At 39.9% G+C, this 22,605-nt stretch overlaps 1 protein-coding gene across 3 annotated transcripts in view; it reads left to right on the plus strand.

Moving 5' to 3' along the window:
- The window catches only part of STT3A (STT3 oligosaccharyltransferase complex catalytic subunit A), a 28,477-nt gene extending 6,617 nt beyond the window's left edge, over positions 1–21,860 (plus strand). For all 3 annotated transcript variants that reach the window (XM_063727987.1, NM_001133830.1, XM_063727988.1), the window contains 15 exon segments: positions 2,540–2,661; positions 3,044–3,189; positions 4,396–4,486; positions 5,885–5,991; positions 6,554–6,718; positions 8,735–8,915; positions 10,021–10,176; positions 11,983–12,074; positions 13,129–13,284; positions 13,533–13,721; positions 14,624–14,740; positions 14,858–14,960; positions 18,909–19,097; positions 20,538–20,653; positions 21,300–21,860. In XM_063727987.1, the coding sequence (XP_063584057.1) occupies positions 2,540–2,661; positions 3,044–3,189; positions 4,396–4,486; positions 5,885–5,991; positions 6,554–6,718; positions 8,735–8,915; positions 10,021–10,176; positions 11,983–12,074; positions 13,129–13,284; positions 13,533–13,721; positions 14,624–14,740; positions 14,858–14,960; positions 18,909–19,097; positions 20,538–20,653; positions 21,300–21,338 (1,969 nt within the window). In that variant the 3' untranslated portion in view covers positions 21,339–21,860.
- The last annotated feature ends 745 nt before the right edge of the window (positions 21,861–22,605 follow it).

Below are 22,605 nucleotides of genomic sequence, written 5' to 3' on the forward strand. Positions count from 1 at the left end.
TGTGTCACCCAGGCTGAAGTTCAGTGGCTCAATTATGGCTCATGCAGCCTCAACTTCCTGGGCTCAAGTGATCTTCCCACCTCAGCCGCCCGAGTAGCTGGGACTACAGGCACGCGCCACCACGCCTGGCTAATTTTTGTATTTTTTGTAGATTGGGTCTTGTCATGTTACACAGGCTGGTCTCAAACTTCTGTGCTCAAGCGATCCATCGACCTCTGCCTCCCAAAGTGCTGGGACAACAGGCATGAACTACTACGCCGGCCTCTTATTTATTTTTATTTATTATTATTATTAATTTTTTTTGAGATAGAGTTTTGCTCCTGTTGCCCAGGCTGGAGTGCAATGGCACAATCTCAGCTCACCACAACCTCTGCCTCCCGGGTTCAAGCGATTCTCTTGCCTCAGCCTCCTAACTAGCTAGGATTACAGGCATGCACCACCACGCCTGTCTAATTTTGTATTTTTAGTAGAGACGGGGTTTCTCCATGTTGGTCAGGCTGGTCTCGAACTCCCGACCTCAGGTGATCCACCTGTGTTGGCCTCCCAAAGTGCTGGGATTACAGGAGTGAGCCACCACGCCTGGCCTTATTATTATTATTATTTATTTTATTTTTTGAGACAGGGTCTTGCTCTGTCACCAGGCTGGAGTGCAATGGAATGATCAGGGCTCACTGAAACTTCAACCTCCCTGGGCTCAGGTGATCCTCTTATTTCAGCCTCCTGAGTAGCTGGGACTACAGGCGTGTGCCACTAAGTCCTGCTGATTTTTGTATTTTTTTTTTTAGAAACAGGGTCTCGCTATGTTGCCCAGGCTGATCTTGAACTCCTGAGCTCAAGTGATCCACCTGCCTTGGCCTACTAAAGTACTGGGATTACAGGTGTTAGCTACCTCACCCAGCCTTATTTCTTTTTAAATAAGAAACTTAAGGACTTACATATTTTGGGCCTAAAGAACTATCTTTCCATTTATAGCTCTTAAGCATTTTATATCAAAATTTTTCATGTTGTCTGTGTATCTGTGTATCTTTCTATATTTTTTTGAGAAAGGGTCTTGCTCTGTTGCCCAGTCTGGAGCACAGTGTTGCGATCATGGCTCACTGTAGCCTTGACCTCCTGGGCTCAAACAGTCATCCCACTTCAACCTCCTGAGTGGCTGGGACTATAGGTGTGTGCCACCATGCCTGGCTAATTTTTAAAAAATGTTTTGTAGAGGCGGAGTCTCACTGTGTTGCCCAGGCTGGTCTTGAACTGGGCTTAAGCGATCCTCTCGCCTCAGTCTTCCAAAGTGCTGGGCTTACAGGCATGAGCTGCCATGCCTGGCTGTAATCTATATTTTTATGCTACTATATAGGTGACATAAGAAGCATTTTAGATAACCACATGAGTAGACCTTGTTAAAAGTTTAAACACTAATTAAGACAGTTGTGTTATGAAGTAGGTTAAAATTTTTTCATCCTGCATATGATGGTATACCAACATCTTTAAAGATTCTCATCACTGGAAATTATTCATGTGTTTTTGTGTGCAGTATAGATTTTTAAAAATATGTTCCTGTCACTTGAAAGCCAGAATCTGACCAGGCATGGTGGCTCACGCCTGTAATCCAAGCACTTTGGGAGGCCGGGGCAGGTGGATCACCTGAGGTCAGGAGTTTGAGACCAGCCTGGCCAATATGGTGAAACCCTGCCTCTACTAAAAATACAAAAATTAGCTGGGCGTTGTGCTGAGCGCCTGTAATCCCAGTTACTTTCGGAAGGCTGAGGCAGGAGAATGGCTTGAACTCCGTAGGCAGAGGTTGCAGTGAGCCGAGACCGTGCCATTGTGCTCCAGCCTGGGCAACAAGAGCGAAACTCTGTCTCAAAAAAAAAAAAAAAAAAAAAGAAAGCCAAAATCTATTGGTGCCCACATCTCAGGGCTTTGTCTTCATGGTGCTTGAATTCTCTGACTGGTCCTAATGCCTACCACATGTCAGCTTGATGAAGTATCCCATTTGATTGCTTTGTTACAATGTTAGGCTCCAGTTTCATTTCCTTTTTATTTATTTATTTTTTTTCTGAGACGGAGTCTTGCTCTGTTGCCCAGGCTGGAGTGCAGTGGCGATCTCGGCTCACTGTAACCTCTGCCTCCCAGGTTCTAGCGATTCTCCTGCCTCAGCCTCCTGAGTAGCTGGGATTACAGGCACATACCACCATGCCCAGCTAATTTTTGTATTTTTAGTAGAGATGGGGTTTCACAATGTTCATCAGGCTGGTCTCGAACTCCTGACCTTGTGATCCACCTGCCTCGGCCTCCCAAAGTGCTGGGATTACAGGCGTGAACCACTGTACCCGGCTCATTTCCTTATGAGAAAAGCAGTGCTTTAGTTGAGACAAGCATGGAGATAGAAGTAAACAGACTTATGGTAGTGTAAAATGATTTTCATGGCATAATATTTGATGTTAAACTGATTTTTCATTGAGTAATGCTGAATTTCTCAATGATGTATCCTGAGGAGCAACATTCACCACAAATTTACAACAAAGTTTATTTCTTGCTATAGGTACTTTAATTATCGGACTACCAGGTTCCTGGCTGAGGAGGGGTTTTATAAATTCCATAACTGGTTTGATGACCGAGCCTGGTACCCTTTGGGACGAATCATTGGAGGAACAATTTACCCAGGTGAGGAGACCAGATGTGTTTTTTTTAAAAAAAAAAAAAAAAACAGAAATGTTTGTATGCTAGAGGACCAGTTTCTTTTATTTCTAATAGCTTTGTCTTGTGACACTTGTAATTTCATCCTGATTACAGGTTCCTAAAAGTGCATCTTATATAAACAGGAGTACATTTGTAGTAGAGTGGGGATGGGTGGTTTTTATACATTCTAGACTTCTGATTGAATCCTTAGGAGAGAAATTTATAGGCTTACTGCAGTTGCTATGTTAGTATTTCTGGTGATTTGTCAAGACTTACATAGTCACTTTATTGTATCTGGGATTTTCCCTTTCTTTTTCCCTTAAGTTCTGGTAAGACAACCTAATGGAGTTTCTTCTTCCTATTACAGGTTTAATGATCACCTCTGCTGCAATCTACCATGTACTCCATTTTTTCCACATCACCATCGACATTCGGAATGTCTGTGTGTTCCTGGCCCCTCTCTTCTCCTCCTTCACCACCATCGTCACGTACCACCTTACCAAAGAGCTCAAGGTGAAGGATTTGGGGTGACAGGAGGCTTGGGAATGAATGTTATTGAGCCTCTCTAATCGATGCTGGAGGGTGGGGGACAGAGCCTTAGAAAGGCAGGGAGCCAGAAGGTGAACACAGCTTTTACTGGGCCAAATTAATTGGGTTCACTCCAATCCCTTTCTGGAATATGTGTTTTTTTTATCATTAGCAACTGTTTGTCCTTATGAGAGTATAGTTGAAAGTGAAATGTAAATTGCTACATAAAGAAAAAAACATTTAAAATGCAAAATGTGAGGTTTGGATTTTGAAGTCCTCACAATGTAAGGGAGAGGAAAAAAAAACGTGAAACATTCCAAAACGGTTAGTTTTTCCTACCAGGAATGTACTCAGCAATTATTTGTTGATTTAAAATTTTTTTTTTTTATTTTAAAATTCTTAAGCCGTTTGGCTTCCGTAGTAGACTCCATAATGCTGACTCTCTTTTTCCAGGTTTCAGCATTGCTGACCTTGGCTCCCTGGGTGCTATTCTTAGTTTGTGCTGTGGTGTTAGAGAGATACCTGAGAGGTGATAAACTAGTAGGGGGTTTGGGAAGCCTGAATTTAGTTTGGAAAACTTTTTCATCCTTCTCCTTGCTGCCCTTTCCCAAATTTGACTCTTTCAACAGACAAGTCTTTACTTTTTTGGAATGTGGCTTATATCTGTTGCTCCTTTCTCCTGAGCTCAAAGGGTGCCTGGTGATATTTAAGCTTTATTGCCTAAGTTCCTGGCATCTTCAGTTTAGGTAGATTATCACTTAGCTTTCTTGGCTTTTTAACTGAAATAATAATTTTCTTCCTTTGATTGTCCTTGCATAGCTTTTAGAGGTGTGACTGGTGTTCCAATGATGTACAGATATTGTTAGGGGTAGAGACTTACAAGCTTGGCGAGATTGGTAGCCAAACAGCTCATTCTGGGACAGTATTGATGTTTGACATCTCACTTGATTTGTCTGTCCTCAGCATATGTGTTCTCAGTGTCAGGTTTGGTGTCATCATGGGGAATTGGTCATGAAGTTTTTAGCTTGCTTGTGCTGTGAGCATTTCTAGCATTTCTAACATCTCACATTTACCTTCAAAATTGTTGGACTGTTTTCTGGGCCCATTATAAACAGAATGGACTAGTGGATCCTCTATTCTTTCTCAGCATTGTATTGGTGTTAATGTCTTATTACCCTTTTTTTCTTACAGGATGCAGGGGCTGGGCTTCTTGCTGCTGCCATGATTGCTGTAGTCCCTGGATATATCTCCCGATCTGTGGCTGGCTCCTATGATAATGAAGGTAAGACTTTTAAAATGCTGAAGAAGATCATCTCACCTTATTATCCAACAGAGCTTCACAAAGTGCAGTCTATGGTTTAGCAATAATAAAAATGGTAACTGGGTGAGAAGGTTAGAAATGGGCAGGAACGGATCTTGGACAAGCTCATGTTCTCTTCCCATCATCCTTTCCAGAAAGGTAGTTGGTAACTTTTCTTACAAGTCTTTGGTTCATCTCTGCACTCATAAAATAGTTAACTGTTGTTTTAACATTATAATCATTTGCTTTATTTTCCTACATAAAGGGAATAGATGTCCTTAAAATTTTAAGGACTTATTGACTTATTTTCAATTCAACATACATTTGTTGAATGTTATTGGGAAAACATAGTATTAAGTGTTAGATAATGAATAAGATTACTTTGTGCATAATTATAAGAAATTAAAGAGATAGATAATGAATAAGGTTATATTGGCCCATCATCTATTAAGGAAGATTAAAATGGACATATAAATATAACTCCAGTGACAGGAGATAGTACTATGTGCCATGATAAAATTTTGAACAGAGTACTTCAGGAATGTAGTGAAAGGAGAGATTTGGGGCTGAGCTTGGTGGCTCACCCCACCAAGGGTGGCTCACGCCCTGTTATCCAGTACTTTCGGAGGCTGAGGTGGGTGCATCATTTGAGCTCAGGAGTTTCAGACCAGCCTGGGCAACCCTGTTACTATAAGAAATACAAAAATTAGCTGGGCACGGTAGTATGCGCCTGTAGTCCCAGCTACTCTGGAGACTGAAGTGGGAGGATTGCTTGAGCCTGGGAGGTTGAGGCTGCGGTGAGCTGTGATTGCCACTGCACTTCAGCCTAGTAATAGAGCAAGACCCTGTTTTTGTTGTTGTTGTTGTTGTTTTTATTTTTATTTTTTTAAGAGAAAAAAACAAGCAGATTCGGGAATCAAGGAAGGCTTTGTAGAAGTGGTTGAAGGTCAACTGGGTCCTGAAGTTGGGACTTCATTAGGCAGATATCAAGGAAAGGGGCAATTGGGGCATGAGTATCACATGTTAAGACGTAGAGGCAGGATGATGAATGATAGTATAAGATGTCTTTAGAACTATACTAGCAGGATGTTTAGTGCTTGGAAAGAATGATAATAATGGCCAATATTTACTTAATGTTTATTATATGCTAGGTACTCTTCTAAGTGCTTTACAGGCATTAATTATATTTGTTTTCAGAACACTTTTATGAAGTAGATACTATTACTTCTTATATGAAACTGAAACAAAAGGAAGTAAATAATTTGCCTAAAATTACACTATTACTTGGTAATAGATCCAGGCAGTCTGTTCCAGAACAGTATTCTTAATGACTATACTAGCCTGGCCTCCTGTTGAATTTTTGGTGTGTCCTTTCTGCAGGGATTGCCATCTTTTGCATGCTGCTCACCTACTACATGTGGATCAAGGCAGTAAAGACTGGTTCCATCTGTTGGGCAGCTAAGTGTGCCCTTGCTTATTTCTACATGGTAACTTTTTCTACAAGTTTTTAATTTTTAAAGTTCTCTAAATACTGTATTTCCTGTGGGTACTTATTGTTTGACCAACTTTGTTTTCTGGTAGGTTCCCCTAAATTTTTTTCTTTTCCAGTATATTTTTTCTGTTCATACTTACGTATACATGTAGACTTCCTTCATTGCTTCTACTTGCTCACATATCCCTAAATCCTCTGTATGACCTTACAGTAGATTGCATTTAGATTAATTCTGAGGCTTGAGTCCCTCTCGTTATGTGATCATGACATCAGCAACCATAAGGGAGCAGGGGATTGAGTTACAGTGATGGGTTTGAACTTTATTTTATATTTTCTTTTTAAAAATTTATTTTATTTTGTGTGACCTGTACATGTAAGGACTTGATTTTCCTGTTAAAAAAAAATCAGTTATTTGAACTCTTTAAGCCATTTGGCATAAATAAAGTTATAGTTACTATAAGTGTTCTTTAAAAAGTCACAGGTGATATCCTACAATATAGTGGTGGTGGTCTGAGGAGGCATACTCAGAGGAACTGTTTTTTTCTGTTCCATCATAGGTCTCGTCATGGGGAGGTTATGTGTTCCTGATCAACTTGATTCCTCTCCACGTCCTGGTGCTGATGCTCACAGGCCGTTTCTCTCACCGGATCTACGTGGCCTACTGCACTGTTTACTGCCTGGGCACTATACTTTCTATGCAGATCTCCTTTGTGGGCTTCCAGGTGAGCTGTACTGTTTACTGCCTGGGCACTATACTTTCTATGCAGATCTCCTTTGTGGGCTTCCAGGTGAGCTGTACAGTTTACTGCCTGGGCACTATACTTTCTGTGCAGATCTCCTTTGTGGGCTTCCAGGTGAGCTGTACTGTTTACTGCCTGGGCACTATACTTTCTGTGCAGATCTCCTTTGTGGGCTTCCAGGTGAGCTGTACTGTTTACTGCCTGGGCACTATACTTTCTATGCAGATCTCCTTTGTGGGCTTCCAGGTGAGCTGTACTGTTTACTGCCTGGGCACTATACTTTCTATGCAGATCTCCTTTGTGGGCTTCCAGGTGAGCTGTACTGTTTACTGCCTGGGCACTATACTTTCTATGCAGATCTCCTTGACTCAGTAGGGTTTTCAGCTTCTACTTTTTCTATGCAGCCCCAACTAGACTGATTTATCTTAGATTCTGTTAAGAAGAGTACGACTTATTCACAGCTTTTTTATTGAATTACTTGTGTGAATTGAAGCAACAGAATTACTGGTCATTAAAGTTTGCATCCAGGAGTGTGCTAATATTTGCTCCGTGAAGTTTGAATTTCATGGCTCTTACTTTGGCTTTACGTTTGTGGGAAGGGGAGGGATATTTAGTTGAGTTGAGTTTAGATGAGTGATCAAAGTTAAAATTTCCAGTCCTTTTAATACAGATGACCCCATGTAGTAGCAGAGATTCCTGATCTTAATGGCATCTAATTGTAAGTGCTTCAGGAAGTAAAGCACAAACCTTTAACCACATTGCTCCACAGGGTTAACAGAGAACTGTTAAATCAAAGAATAATGTGGTATGTTTGATTTCTCATGTGAAATTATCATGAAAGTGCAAACCTTATCTAGAGGTCAACAAGTATTTCTTTACTGATCACCTACTGCAGATTGTCCCCAACTTATGAAGTGTGACTTAGGATATTTTGGCTTTAGAATGGTGTGAAAGTGATCTGCATTGAGTAGAAACCGTACTTCCAGTACCCATACAAGCATTCTGTTTTTCACTTTCAGTACAGTAGTCAATAAATTACATGAGATTCTCAACACTTTATTATAAAATAGGCTTTGTGTTAGATGATTTTGCCCAACTGTAGGCTAATGTTAAATGTTCTGAGCATGTTTAAGGTAGTCTACGCTATGCTGTGATGTTCCATAGGCTAGGTGTATTAAATGCATTTTCTACTTAAGATATTTTCAACTTAAAATGGGTTTATGGGGATGTAACCCAATCATAAGTTGAAAAGCATTTGTATATGCAGTTTGCTAATCACTTGAAAATGTAAAAAGGATAAAAATACGGTCATAGTGCTTAAGGAAGTTTTGGTCTTCTTGCAGGGAAAGAAATACAGGTAGCTGTCTATATCCGATAGGCTACAGTTCTGGAAGTGTGGTTCTTGAATCATCATCACCAGCAGCAGCAGCTAGGAACTTGTTAGAAATAAATGCAAATTCTAGAGCCCCAACACAGACCTACTGAATCAGAAACTCTGGAGGTGGGGCTCAGCAATCTGTGTTTTAACACTTCTACCCGCTTGGTGATTATGATGCCCACTAACATTTGAGAACCACCAATCTAAGGCAAAGAATGATTAAGTGCTAGAAGAGGACTAATGTGATATGGAACATAGAGAGGAGTGACTGATTTCAGTTTGGCAGATTAGGAAGAGATGATATTTGAGTTGGACCTTGAATAATGAGAATTTTAGTGGATGGGAATTTGGGGAAAATTACAGTCTAGGCTAAGGATATAACCTGAGCAAAAGCCAGAGATGTGATAATGATAGTGTATCTTATGCTTTAGCGGGCTGCAAATATGCTGTAGAAAATATGGCTGGTGAATTAAACCCTTCACTAGATTGGCCCTGATTCCTTCGGGGCCTCAGAACTCATTTGACCGTTTGGTTTGAACTAGATAAGAATAATGCAGGCCTGCACTGGACTTACTCATTTTTTTTCCTTAGTATTAACATGCATATCCTTTTACCTACAGCCTGTCCTTTCATCAGAGCACATGGCAGCCTTTGGGGTCTTTGGTCTCTGCCAGATCCATGCCTTTGTGGATTATCTGCGCAGCAAGTTGAATCCACAACAATTTGAAGTTCTTTTCCGGAGCGTCATCTCTCTGGTAGGCTTTGTCCTTCTCACCGTGGGAGCTCTCCTCATGCTGACAGGTAGGGAAGGCTCACAGCTTGTTTTTTTTAAGATGGAGTTTCGCTCTTGTTGCCCAGGCTGGAGTGCAGTGGCACGATCTTGGCTCACTGCAACCTCCACCTCCCAGGTTCAAGCGATTCTCCTGCCTCAGCCTCCTGAGTAGCTGGGATTACAGGCGCCCGCCACCACACCCGGCCAATTTTGTATTTTTAGTAGAGATGGGGTTTCTCCATGTTTGTCAGGCTGGTCTCAAACTCCCGACCTCAGGTGATCCGCCCGCCTCGGCCTCCCAAATTGCTGGGATTACAGGCGTGAGCCACCGCACCCAGTCAGGCTCAGAGCTTTTACTATTAAATGCAGATGGGTACAGACATAGAATAAACTCCAAAAGACAGGGTATTTTCTGAACACAAAAGATTATTTTTTTCTTATTTCTTTTTTCATCAGAAGCATGTACAATCCCACAATTTTACATTCAATCCACTTTTCAGCCCAGTGTTTGGATTCAGCATAGCAGAAAATGTCTTGTTGGAGCTGCTCTTAATCATACCTGGTGAAAGGACTATATCCTACCTTGCGAATCTTTCTCCTTTTTCTTTCTTTTTTTTCTTTCCTATTGATCGGGTGGGAGAAGTCATTATATTGCTTACCATACCCTCCAAGGTGGCACTCATCTAATCCCATGGAAACTAAATCATGGCTGTTTAGTTGGTTGGAAAGCCAAATTTTCCTTCTTTTTCCCTACTTTGATTTCTCAGAGATGAATTTGATTTCTATTGACTAATTCAGAGCAGGACTCGAGGATATAGTTGATTTAATCTCTACAGTTGGCCTTGGTTTGACCAAATTTGGCCTAAAACCCTTTCAGGTAGCATTTCTGCCTCTATTCTTCTCTCCAAGTTTATATACAGCCTGGCTTTATTCTTCTGGCAATGCTGACAAAAGTACTCTCAGGTTTGAAAGAAAGGAAGGAGTGAAACTCTCTAAGTATTGGTGGCAATTAAGCAAAAACCTAATCCTTCTCTGTCACTGAGAATCTTATTAAAATGGGAAGTTGTGATTAATTTGGATCAGATGTTTGTTTGACTAGTGTGTGTGGAATATTTATTGCCTCTTTGCTGCTAGGAAAAATATCTCCCTGGACGGGGCGTTTCTACTCACTGCTGGATCCTTCTTATGCTAAGAACAACATCCCCATCATTGCTTCTGTGTCTGAGCATCAGCCCACAACCTGGTCCTCATACTATTTTGACCTGCAGCTCCTCGTCTTCATGTTTCCAGGTATGTGGCCTTGTGTTCTGAAATGGCCTTGTTCATAAGAACCACAATTTGATTCCAAATTTGCAAGCTACCCTCATTCGTGTTTTGTTTTTCTTTGCCTGTTTATGTTGTGTAATACAGAGGACGGCTAAGCAAATTTTCTCATGTATGAAGCTGAGCAGAAGTCAGAAGTTCAACAATTGTAGATATTGGCAAGTTCAGCCTCACAGTTTTCTGTTCATTTGTCATTTGTGTTATAAGTTAAAATTTAATCGTAATTTTTACTCCGGTTTTGTTTTGTTTTGTTTGAGTACTTCTATCGTACTCCTTCCCCTTTACCCTTGTTTTTCCTCTTGGCAGTATTGAAGTCCCATAATGAGTACTGCTGATTGTAAAGCCTCATCAATCTCTTATCTTCTGGCCAATCCAGATGTGTTTTAGAATTTACCAGTGGTAGTGGTCTTTTTCTCTTAAAAAATAACTTTTACCTTTTTTTTTTTTTTGAGATAGAGTCTTGCTCTGTTGCCTAGGCTGGAGGGCAGTGGTACAATCTCAGCTTACTGCAGCCTCTGCCTCCTGGGCTCAAGCCATCCTTCCACCTCACCCTCCTGAGTAGCTGGGACTATAGGTGCATGCCACCATGCCTGGCTAGTTTTTGTATATTTTTTGTAGAGATGCGGTTTTGCCATGTTGCCCAGGCTGGTCTTGAACTCATGGGCTCAAGCAATCTGCTCACCTTGGCCTCCCATAGTGCTGGGATTACAGGCGTGAGCCACTGTGCCTGGCCAACTTTTACTTTTTTCTTACTGTGAAAGTAATTTGTGTATTGTAAAAATATATATAAATAAATAGAAAAAGATGCTGGGCACAATGGCTCATGCCTATAATCCTAGCCAGTTAGGAGGCTGAGGTGAGAAGATCACTTAAGGTCAGGAATTTGAGATCAACCTGGGCAACACAGTGAGACCCACGTCTAAAAAAATAACAGGCCTGGAGTTGTAGTTCACATCAGTAATCCCAGCACTTTGGGAGGATGAGGTGGGAGGATTGCTTTAGGCGAGGAGTTCAAGAACAGCCTGGGCAATATAGCGAGACCCCTGTCTCTACTTAAAAAAAAAAAAAACATAATGCGTGCACACACCCATACCCACACACACACACATACACACATATAAAATAAATAAAATTAGCTGGGCATGGTAGTGTGCACCGTTAGTCCCAGCTACTTGGAAGGCTGAGGTGGAAGGATTACTTGAGCCCAGGAGTTTGAGACCAGCCTCGGTTATACAGCAAGACCCCCATCTCAAAAAAGGTAAATATTCAGGAGTTCTCACTACCCATCTCTAGCCACAGTTAACATTTTGATGTATATTTATCAAATAAGAGTGAGATCATAGTTTTTTCCCTGATTTTTTTCACTTCATAAAGAATCAAATTTCTCTGTTACTTAGTATTATTTTATAGAAATACTTAAAATGTATCATTTACTAGTTTTTTTAAGTACAGAGATGTATCAAGATGTGTAAGAAGGCAAGTAGTCCATAATCTCATGCAGCAATATTTTAATATATTCCATTTTATAAATGTACTATAATTAGCTCCTTGTTTTTGGACATTTGGGTTGTTTCTGATTTTTTTGCTACTTTAAAGTGTGCTGTAGTAAACATCTTTGCATGTTTCTATGATTGTTTTTTTAGGATAAATTCCTGGAAGTGGAATTGCTGGGTTAAATGTGTGCAATCATCCAGTCATATAATGAAGACACTTTACCTTGTAGGTTTCAACCTACAGGACTCAGCTGCTTATTTCTCCTTCCCTCTTTTGTAGTTGGCCTCTATTACTGCTTTAGCAACCTGTCTGATGCCCGGATTTTTATCATCATGTATGGTGTGACCAGCATGTACTTTTCAGCTGTAATGGTGAGGATGCCCTCAGTCTGGTAGACTTTTTCACTCTAACTCTGAGGTGCTTTTTTATCTGCCTGGCGGAATTCAGAAAGTACTGATGATTGTGCACATGCGTCCCTCTGAGCATTTGAGGGAATGAGTTGTAAGTTGTTGATCCTTTCCAGGAACGTAAGGGACACTCATACATTCTAGTTGTGGGGTCCAACTTTCTTGGATTCATAACTTTATTGTAGAAGCGTTTTTGCGCTTTGTTAGATAATATGACCCTGGGTGTCTTAAAACGGGAGGTGATATTTTTTCTTGAAGGCGTGGGAGTATTACCCAGTGCTAGATTGTTAGAGGAGGGATTTGATTTTTTTTTTTTTTTTTTTGAGACAGAGTTTCACTCTTGTTGCCCAGGCTGGAGAGCAGTGGCATGGTCTCGGCTTACTGCAACCTCCGCCTCCTGGGTTCAAGCGATTCTCCTGCCTCAGCCTCCCGAGTAGCTGGGATTACTGGCATGCACCACCACACCCAGCTAATTTTGTATTTTTAGTAGAGATGGGGTTTCTCCATGTTCGTCAGGCTGATCTTGAACTCCCGACCTCAGGTGATCCACCCACCTTGGCCTCCCAAAGTGCTGGGATTACAGGCGTGAGCCACTGAGAATACACACATTCTCTTATATACTTTAAATCATCTCTAGATTGTAATACTAATAACTAATACTAGGTAAATGGTTGTTAATACTGTATTCTTTAGGGAACAATGACAAAAAAGAGAGGAGAGATTTTATATATTGTAGTAAAATAGTGTTTCTCATACTTTTTTGGTCTCAAACCACAGTTATGAAATATATTTTATATCATTATTCAAGACACACATACATATGTACATGCATATAATTGAAACAAAGTTTAAGAAATACATACTTCTACTGCAACTGTTTCAAGTATTTTCTCTTTCACTTTTTATGGAAGTCATGTTTGATGAAAACCCCTAAATTGATGTCTTGATCTACTAATAGGCTGAAATCTGTAAATTGTGGAACACTGATTAGACTGATTATGCTTCCTGTCTCTGTTAGGTGCGTCTAATGCTAGTGTTGGCACCTGTTATGTGCATTCTCTCTGGCATTGGAGTCTCCCAGGTGCTGTCCACATACATGAAGAATCTGGACATAAGTCGTCCAGACAAGAAGAGCAAGAAGCAACAGGATTCCACCTACCCTATTAAGAATGAAGTGAGAAGCAATGTTAAGAGTAGACTTGGGAGACTCTGTGTGTGTGTGTGTGTGTGTATGTGTGTATGTGGGCAGCGGGGCCAGGGGAGGAGTAAAGTAGAGCACTGTCCTAGGTGGTCAGAATTAACTCATATAGCCTCTGACTTATTTTGATCAATCTCATCTATATGAATGTGTCTAAGAAGTTGTCCTGTGTTGTGTGAATTTAGTTTGGTTAACTACACAATTAACTCTTTTTCCTTGTTTAGGTGGCAAGTGGGATGATACTGGTCATGGCTTTCTTTCTCATCACCTACACCTTTCATTCAACCTGGGTGACCAGTGAGGCCTACTCTTCTCCATCCATTGTACTATCTGCCCGTGGTGGGGATGGCAGTAGGATCATATTTGATGACTTCCGAGAAGCATATTATTGGCTTCGTCACAATACTCCAGAGGTGAAGATTTGGGAGGGGTGGGAATTGTGGGTTAGGGGCAAAGGGGGAGACATTTGATGTTACAGTGAATCATACAGCTTTTAGATGGGTGGAAACCTTGGTGAAATTGGAACTTTGCAACTCTAGTCTTGAATGAGCCTTAAATGTGAACCTCCATTCAATTCAGGGATCTTTTGTAGTTACTCTTACTAGTAATTATCTAGACTTTGCATGGACACTTTTATTGATATGATGATTTTAACATGAGGTAGAACATCCCAGTTATAAAAGAAAAAAGTTATAGATAAATAATACATGTTCACTTTAGAAAAATCAGAAAATTGAATCAAGAAGAAAGATATAAATCTTGTGTAAAGTGATCACCTTATGATAACTGCTTTTAACATTTTAATTTATATCTTGAGAATCTGAAGTGATTTCCTTTATAATAACTATTAGGAATATCATTTCTGAGACAATTTGTTAGGAATAAAACTTTTAAGAGTCTCTTAATTCTTGTCCATTGTATCCTGTGATTTGAGTTTCCACCCCATCTTTATAATAAGTGATTTTTGCAATTCTGTTAAAAGGTTATTAAGAAAATTGTCTAATGACACTAGGCTATTGATGTGGCTACACTGCACAGTCTCCCACACCTCCTACCCCATTATGTTTGTATAAAGTGACCTGGGATGAAGTGTTGGGAATGTTGGTTTGTTATTTGTGCTGAGATTTTATAATTGTATATAAATGGAAGACCAGGTTCCAGGATTTATTTTCTGGTTTGACATGCATTACTTTGTGAAGAAATTGATTAGTTAGCCAGGTGTCACTTCTGTCAGACCAAAGATGCCTTCTCTGTTGCATTTGATTTTTAGAGACAGTGAGAAGCTTGTTATTTCCATTTCCCATTCTACTTTCAGGATGCGAAGGTCATGTCCTGGTGGGATTATGGCTATCAGATTACAGCTATGGCAAACCGAACAATTTTAGTGGACAATAACACATGGAATAATACCCATATTTCTCGAGTAGGTCAGGTAAGATAAAGGGATCTTTGAGTGTTTGGTGTACGAGGTCTAGTGGGAAATGTGTCTGCATGAGGGGATCATATGACTTGGGATTTTGCTCTGAGAATTGTACATTTGTTTTTCCAGGCAATGGCGTCCACAGAGGAAAAAGCCTATGAGATCATGAGGGAGCTTGATGTCAGCTATGTGCTGGTCATTTTTGGAGGCCTCACTGGGTATTCCTCTGATGGTAATATACTTGATTCTGTTTCTAGCCGCAGGACATAGATTCTAAGAAAACTAGATGAATATCCTAGTTTTCTGTACTTTTACTAATATGTTACTAAGATATTTTTCTTTCATGGGAAGTTCCTAAGTATTTGCAACTTGAGGTTTGGGTATTTTGATTTTTTTCTTTTTGTAACAAGAGGACATAAATGTAAACAATTCTTGTGTAGGTACAGCATGCTATATGATTGTCTAAGGCATAGAAGTAGTTCCACAACCAGTAATAAAACCAAGCTGAACATAAGGCTCATGACGATGAACTTAAGAATTAGCATTTTTTTAGTGGTTTTAAGCCATATGATCATTGACCAGCTTAGAAATGTTTTATATGGCCCAACAGCGTGTAAAAAAAGAGAACATTTTATATATATATAAAATATATATAAATAAAAGTATGTGTAAAATGGAGGTAACCATGTGCCCTAAGATTATTGGCACAAAGATTTTTAGAAGAAACATCCAAATATAGTTATCTGCCTTAAAAGTTAATGTAATGCCTGTTTATACTTTAAAAAGTTAAGCAGTTCACAGCTGGGTGTGGTGGCTCACACCTGTAATCCCAGCACTTTGGGAGGCCGAGGCGGGCGGATCACTTGAGGTCAGGAGTTCACAACCAGCCTGGGCAACATAGTGAAACCTTGTCTCTACAAAAATTAGCCAGGCGTGGTGGCACATGCCTGTAGTCTTAGTTACTCAGGAGGCTGAGGCAGGAGAATCTCTTGAACTCGGGAGGGAGAGGTTGCAGTGCGCTGAGATTGCGCCATTGGACTCCAGTCTGGGCAGCAGAGTGAAACTGTTTCAAAAAAAAAGTTAAACAGTTCTGAAGGTTTATAATAAAAAGTGATAGTTCACTGCCTGAAAATCTAAGCCCCCTTAACATCAATCCCCAGAAGCAATTATTCCTGCAGCTATTTCTTCTGGTACTTACATGCATATTTCTAAATACTGTGTGTACAGTTTCCCCTCCATATCCGTGGGTTCTGCATCTGTGGGTTCAACCAACCACAGATGGAAAATATTTGTGAAAAAAATCATAATACAACAATAAAAATCATACAAATAAAAAATACAGTATAACAACTATTTACATAGCATCTACACTGTATTAGGTAGTATAGGTAATCTAGACATGATTTAAAGTATATGGACAGATGTGCATAGGTTATATACAAATACTATACCATTTTATATAAGGGACTTGAGCATTTGTGAATTTTGATATTCTGGTGGGAGGGGATATATAAGTTAGACTTTTTATTTTTTAAAGAAGGTACTATGATAACCATTAAAAAACAATGCAGAGGCCGGGTGCGATGGCTCATGCCTGTAATCCCAGCACTTTGGGAAGACTCTTGAGGTCAGGAGTTTGAGACCAGCCTGCCCAACATGATGAAACCCCGTCTCTACTAAAAAAATACAAAAATTAGCCACGTGTGGTGGCACATACCTGTAATCTCAGCTACTTGGGAGGCTGAGGCCAGATAATCACTTGAACCCGAGCAGCAGAGGTTGCAGTGAGTTGAGATGGCGCCACTGCACTCCAGCCTGGGTGACAGAGCAAGACTCCATCTCAAAAAAAAAGAAAAAGAAAAAGAAAAATGCAAAACACTGTTACTGTCTAGATCCATGAAAACATGTATGTGAAGATCATAAAAGAAGATAGTGTAGTTGTCCCTCTGTATCCATGGAGGATTGTTTCCGGGACACCCCCACCCCTACCCCCACCCCTCACCAGGATACCAGAATTTGTGGATGCTCAAGTCCCTTATATAAAATGGTTTAGTATTTGTATATAATATACACACATTCTCTTATATACTTTAAATCATCTCTAGATTGTAATACTAATCCCTAATACTAGGTAAATGGTTGTTAATACTGTATTGTTTAGGTAACAATGACAAGAAAAAAGTCTATCCATCTTCATTACAGATGCAGTCATCTTTTTTTTGTTTTGTGAATATTTTTGATTAGAGGTTTGTTGAATTTATGGATGTCAAACCCACAGATATGGAAGGCCAACTGTTTTGTTAATTTGTTACACTGAATTTATTTTTCAAGGTCTAATTATTAATTGGGCTTTACTAATAGGAGTTCTGTAACATTTGAGAGGCATAATAAAAATAAAAAAAGTTGGGCCTGGCCCAGCTTCTTTTTTTGTAGACAACCATATCTTTTGAATAATGGGCTGTCCTTGATGCAGTTCCTATCATCATCATCATTATTGTTTTTGAGACAGAGTTTCACTTTGTCACCCAGGCTGGAGATCAGTGGCACGTTGTCTGCTCACTGCAGCCTCTGCTTCCCATGCTCAAGTGATCTTCCCACCTCAGCCTCCTGAGTAGCTGGGACTACAGGCACACACCACCATGCCCGGCCAATTTTTATACTTTTTGTAGAGATTGGGTTTTGCCACATTGCCCAGGCTGTTCTTGAACTCCTGTGCTCAAGTGATCCGCCCATCTCAGCCTCCCAAAGTGCTAGGATTACAGGTGTGAGCCATCACACCCAGCCATTCCTATTATTTTCACTCTTCCATTCATAGAGCTTATGAGGTTTTTGTTTCAGACATACTTGCCAGGCGGCTACAATACTATTGTTCTATGATAGCTGAGCTGATGTTCTGGGGGTTTATTTTTGTTCCTGTTTCTGGCACTATGATCTAGGCAAGTCTTTGTGCCTCAGTTTCTCCATTTGTAATATGAAGATAAGAATGCAGACACTGAACGAAGATAGTAATATTATTCATTGGATGTTTACCATGTGACAAACAACTTACTAAATGCTTTACATGTTGTTACTCATAATAGCCCTATTGTTGTAGATACTCATATTTTTCTAATTTGACAGATGAGAAAACTGAAGCACAGAGAGGTTAAATAACTTGCCCAAGGTCACCCAGCTAGAATTGGCAGTGCTGGAATTCAAACTTAGGCAGTTTGGATCCAGAGTCTGTTCTTAACCACCGTGATATCCCCTCGAACGCTTTGCAGTAGTGCAATAGGAATCTTATCTTTTTTTATGCATTAGAAATATTTTTATTACTAACCATCCAGTGAAACATGTAGCAACTGATTTCCCTAAAGCGTGTGCAAGCAATACAGTAAATGATGAACCCTAAAAGAGATATCATGAGTTGATGGTAGTGTCAATATTTATTAAGCATGGGAGTGTGTTTGACACAGAAATGTTGACTTCTCATATACATGCTTTGGAGGTCTATAATTTTGCAGCTGTTGGTCAAGAATGAAAACACTCATGTCTTGTCTACCTTTTTGGTAAAGCTACTACTCTTTAGATCAGTCGTGCCCACTGTCTAATAGAAATAATGGGAACCACATTATCATTTTAAACTTTATATTAGTCACATCAAACTAAGTATAAAGAAACAGGTGAAAGTAATTTTAATAATTTGATTTAACTGAATATTCATATCAAAACATTATTATTTAATTTAACATGTAACCAGTATACCCCCTTTTGGGGTTGGTTTTTTTTACTAACTTTTCAAAATCTAATGTGTATTTCATACTTACCTAGTGTGTATTTTATACTTACAGTACATCTTAATTTGGACTAGCCACATTTCAGCTGCTCAGCAGCTATATATAGCTAATTGCTGCTATATTTGATAGCCTAGCCCTAGCTAATCTATAGGACCAATTTCAGTTGTGGCTTAAGTCTGGACTAGTAGCATAGGATTTCAGGAGTATAATAATTTCTCAGAAAAGTTGTATATTTTGATGAAAAATGCTTTGCCCGTATGTTGTCCTCACTATTTTTACAAATTAGAGTTAAATGATACCAATCCCCATTAAAAAAATGTTGAGGAATTTTCTTAGAAATACTAACCTGCTTTAACTCCACCAACCTTTGTGATGCAGCAGTTCTTTTTTTTTTTTTCTCCTAGATATCAACAAGTTTCTTTGGATGGTCCGGATTGGAGGGAGCACAGATACAGGCAAACATATCAAGGAGAATGACTATTATACTCCAACTGGGGAGTTCCGTGTGGACCGTGAAGGTTCTCCAGTGCTGCTCAACTGCCTCATGTACAAGATGTGTTACTATCGCTTTGGACAGGTTTACACAGAAGCCAGTGAGTGATTTATAATAATATTAATAACAGTAGTAATAATAGTGATTACTAATACACAGTATTTTCCATATGCCAAGCACTAGTAAGTGCTTTGTGTCTGTTAACTCATTTAATCCTCACAGCAACCCAAAAGGCATATACTGATATTATTGTCATATTATCTTTATTTTTGTTGTTTGTATATTTTTTTGAGACAGGGTTTTTGCTCTGACACCCAGGCTGGAGTGCAGTGGTGCAATCATGGGTCACTGCAGCCTTGATTTCCTGGGCTGAAGGAGTCCTCCTGCTTCAGCCTCTTGAGTAGCTGGGACTAAGGTGCACACCACAATGCCTGGCTGTTTTTAAACTTGCTGTAGAGATGAGGTCTCACTATGTTGCCTGGGCTGGTCTGGAACTCCTGAGCTCAAGCAATCTTCTTGTCATGGCCTCCTGAAGTACTGGGATTACAGACCTGAGCTACTGCACCTAGCTGTTGTTATTTTTGTTTTGTTTTGAGATGAAGTCTTGTTCTGTTACCCAGGCTGGAGTGCAGTGGCATGATCTCGGCTCACTGCAACCTCCACCTCCCAGGTTCAAGCGATTCTCCTGCCTCAGCCTCCTGAGTAGCTAGAATTACAGGTGCACTCTACCATCCCCGGCTAATTTTTTTTTTTTTTTTTTGTATTTTTAGTAGAGACATTGTTTCACTATGTTGGCCAGGCTGGTCTCAAACTCCTGACCTCAAGTAATCCACCCACCTCGGCCTCCCAAAGTGCTGGGATTACAGGCATGAGTCACCACACCCAGCCTGTTATTTTATATATGAGGAAATTGAGGTACAAATAGGTTATTTAACTGCCTAGTGTCATATAACTAATGACAGAGTCAGGATTCAAACTGACAAAGACAGGCTCCAAATTCTGTGCTTTTGACCATTACTTTTTAGTGTCCTTAAGGGTATTACAGTGAAGACAGGAACAAAAGGGTAAGAAAGTGACTTTTCGTATCTTCTGATGACTACATTGAGAGTTATTTGATTAGGTTAAGTCTGTCCTTCTGACTTCAATTTCTTGGTTCTGTACTAGGGAGAATTTCTGACATGAATGCAGGTCTTTGACTTCTGGTAGGCTTTTTTCTCTGATCCATGCAAGGGTTGCTAGTGTATTAGAGGCTCTGAATGACAATCCTCAGGAATAGAGGGCCTTGGAAGTCGGCTCCCTATGTCTGTCTCATCAGAGATAAGACATTGACTGGCAAGCATCATCTTGCATAGAACTTAAGTTAGGTTAACACTTGATTTGCCCTTACTACCTCATGCCCTTTTTTGCAGGCTCTACTCTCACCAAATTGCAGGCTGAGGAATAATCATTCAGTTAGCAGATGGTTTACTGAATCCATATACTGTCTCTCTAGGAAATTAGCACTGTAGAAAGAAGTATGTTCTTTTTCATCCCTCTCTAGAGCGTCCTCCAGGCTTTGACCGTGTCCGAAATGCTGAGATTGGGAATAAAGACTTTGAGCTTGATGTCCTGGAGGAAGCGTATACCACAGAACATTGGCTGGTCAGGATATACAAGGTAAGCAGATGCCGTACGTCTCAGAAAGCAACTTTTATTTTTGCAGATTGGTTTCAGTGCTTGTAAAATGGGCCACATATTTCTCAAATAGGGAAATTTCTCATGACACCTGTGTTTGAAAAGTAGCTTGCAAACTCACTGAAAATTTTACTTTTTCTTTTAGATTGTTCTTAGAGAGTAGATGATCCCAGTCTGCCATCATTTTGGCAGTTGTTGCAGTGATACTTTTCCAGCTGGGGCTTGACTCAACCAGTTTCTGTGATTATCAGGCTCACGGGTGGGGAGAGTGCAGGAAATAGAGAAAAAGTTCATGTTTATATTTAACTACATTTTCTTCTCTCCCTGAAGAACTTAAGGTATATAGAGTCACATAAAACCACATAGGAGTATATCTCTCATATAAGAAAAGATTGAGAACCCTTAATCTATGTGGAGGGTAGATCAGTAATATTGCTCCTCACAGAGGTATTCCAAAAGGCTAAGCAGAGAGAATCTAGTCTCTAATCAGTGCTTGTGTATTCACAGCCCTAAACCAGGCTGCAGAACCCAACATAATCCTGCCCACTCTAGGTGAATCCATTTTAGTAGAAAATTTCTCCAAAGTTGATCTGATTGTAAATATTAAACTGACATCTTTATGTTGCAGGTAAAGGACCTGGATAATCGAGGCTTGTCAAGGACATAAATGTCACGTCCAGCTCTGATATGCTTCGCACTGAGCACATCACATTTAGGACGTTGAAGATTTTTTTTTTTTTTTTTTTTTTTTAAATATGCAGTTTGTAAGAACAAAACTGGATGGCATCAGAATTGTCTGGAAGTTTTGTCTTGGGCAGTATGGGCTGGGCCAAATGAAATGATTTTTATAATTCTAAACAGGTTACCAAATGAAATGTCATGGCTTTACTTTGGTCAATTAAAGGGGGGAATTTTTTTTAAAAATGTGCCTTATTTGTTTTGACTTATAACTGATTTGAGGGAGGCAAAAGCTATGCTAGGCTGCCAGAAGGACATAAGCAGACCTTGTCCATTCTCTTAGCTCCCTAAATTAGCCAAATAGAGACTTCTTTCTCAAATCAGGAAAACTATCAAAGACCAATTCAGATCCTACATTTACAGACAGTTTTGTCATACTCTTTGCATTGCAGCACCTAGTACAATTCCTTGGAAACAGCGTGACTCAATAAATTTTTATTGAATGAATAAATGTGGGACCAGAAGAGTACTAGAAGAGTGCCTTTCTGGGCTACTGTGTCTCTGTTCTCAATGTCTCTTACCCTTAGACGCACTTTGACTTTATAAATCAGCAGTTTTGAAGACTCAAGACAAACAGTGAAATTATTGGTTTATCAATGGAGAGGAAGAAACTCTTCCAGCATTACATATAGAGCTTGATGGTCAGTAGGTGTTTTTGAATCAGCTTAAATATAATCATACATACCGATTTGAAATGGAGCTTTTCAGTACTCTCACTTGCTCATGACACAGGAATGACCCTTTACTCAAAACTCTTGTGGTTATTCAAAGGTGAGCTTCTTTTTCCCTTAGTCTTAGCCTATGTGTTGCTATTGTATATTGCTAACAAGTTTAACTACCTAATTTTGAAGCTCTTTCCAAATAAGATACGAATTAAAAGGGGAAGCATTGCCAGTAACAGGTCCCTAGAGAGTAGTGCCAGCCTGCCTGCAAGAAAAGAGAGGAGAAACTTCTTAAAAAGTTTTAAGCCTGGGCAACATAAGGAGATTGTTTCTATGAAAAATAAAAATTAGCCAGGTATGGTGGTGTACACCTGTAGTCCCAGCTACTCGGGAAGATGAGATTGGAGGATCACTTGGGCCTGGGATGTTGAGGCTACAGTCAACTGTGATTGTGCCACTGTACTCCAGTCTGGGCGACAGTGAAATCTTGTCTAAACAAAAACAATTTAACTGGGAAGCACAGTGGTCCTTGAG

This window comes from Pongo abelii, chromosome 9, assembly GCF_028885655.2.
Source record: "Pongo abelii isolate AG06213 chromosome 9, NHGRI_mPonAbe1-v2.0_pri, whole genome shotgun sequence".
Classification (NCBI taxonomy): domain Eukaryota; kingdom Metazoa; phylum Chordata; class Mammalia; order Primates; family Hominidae; genus Pongo; species Pongo abelii.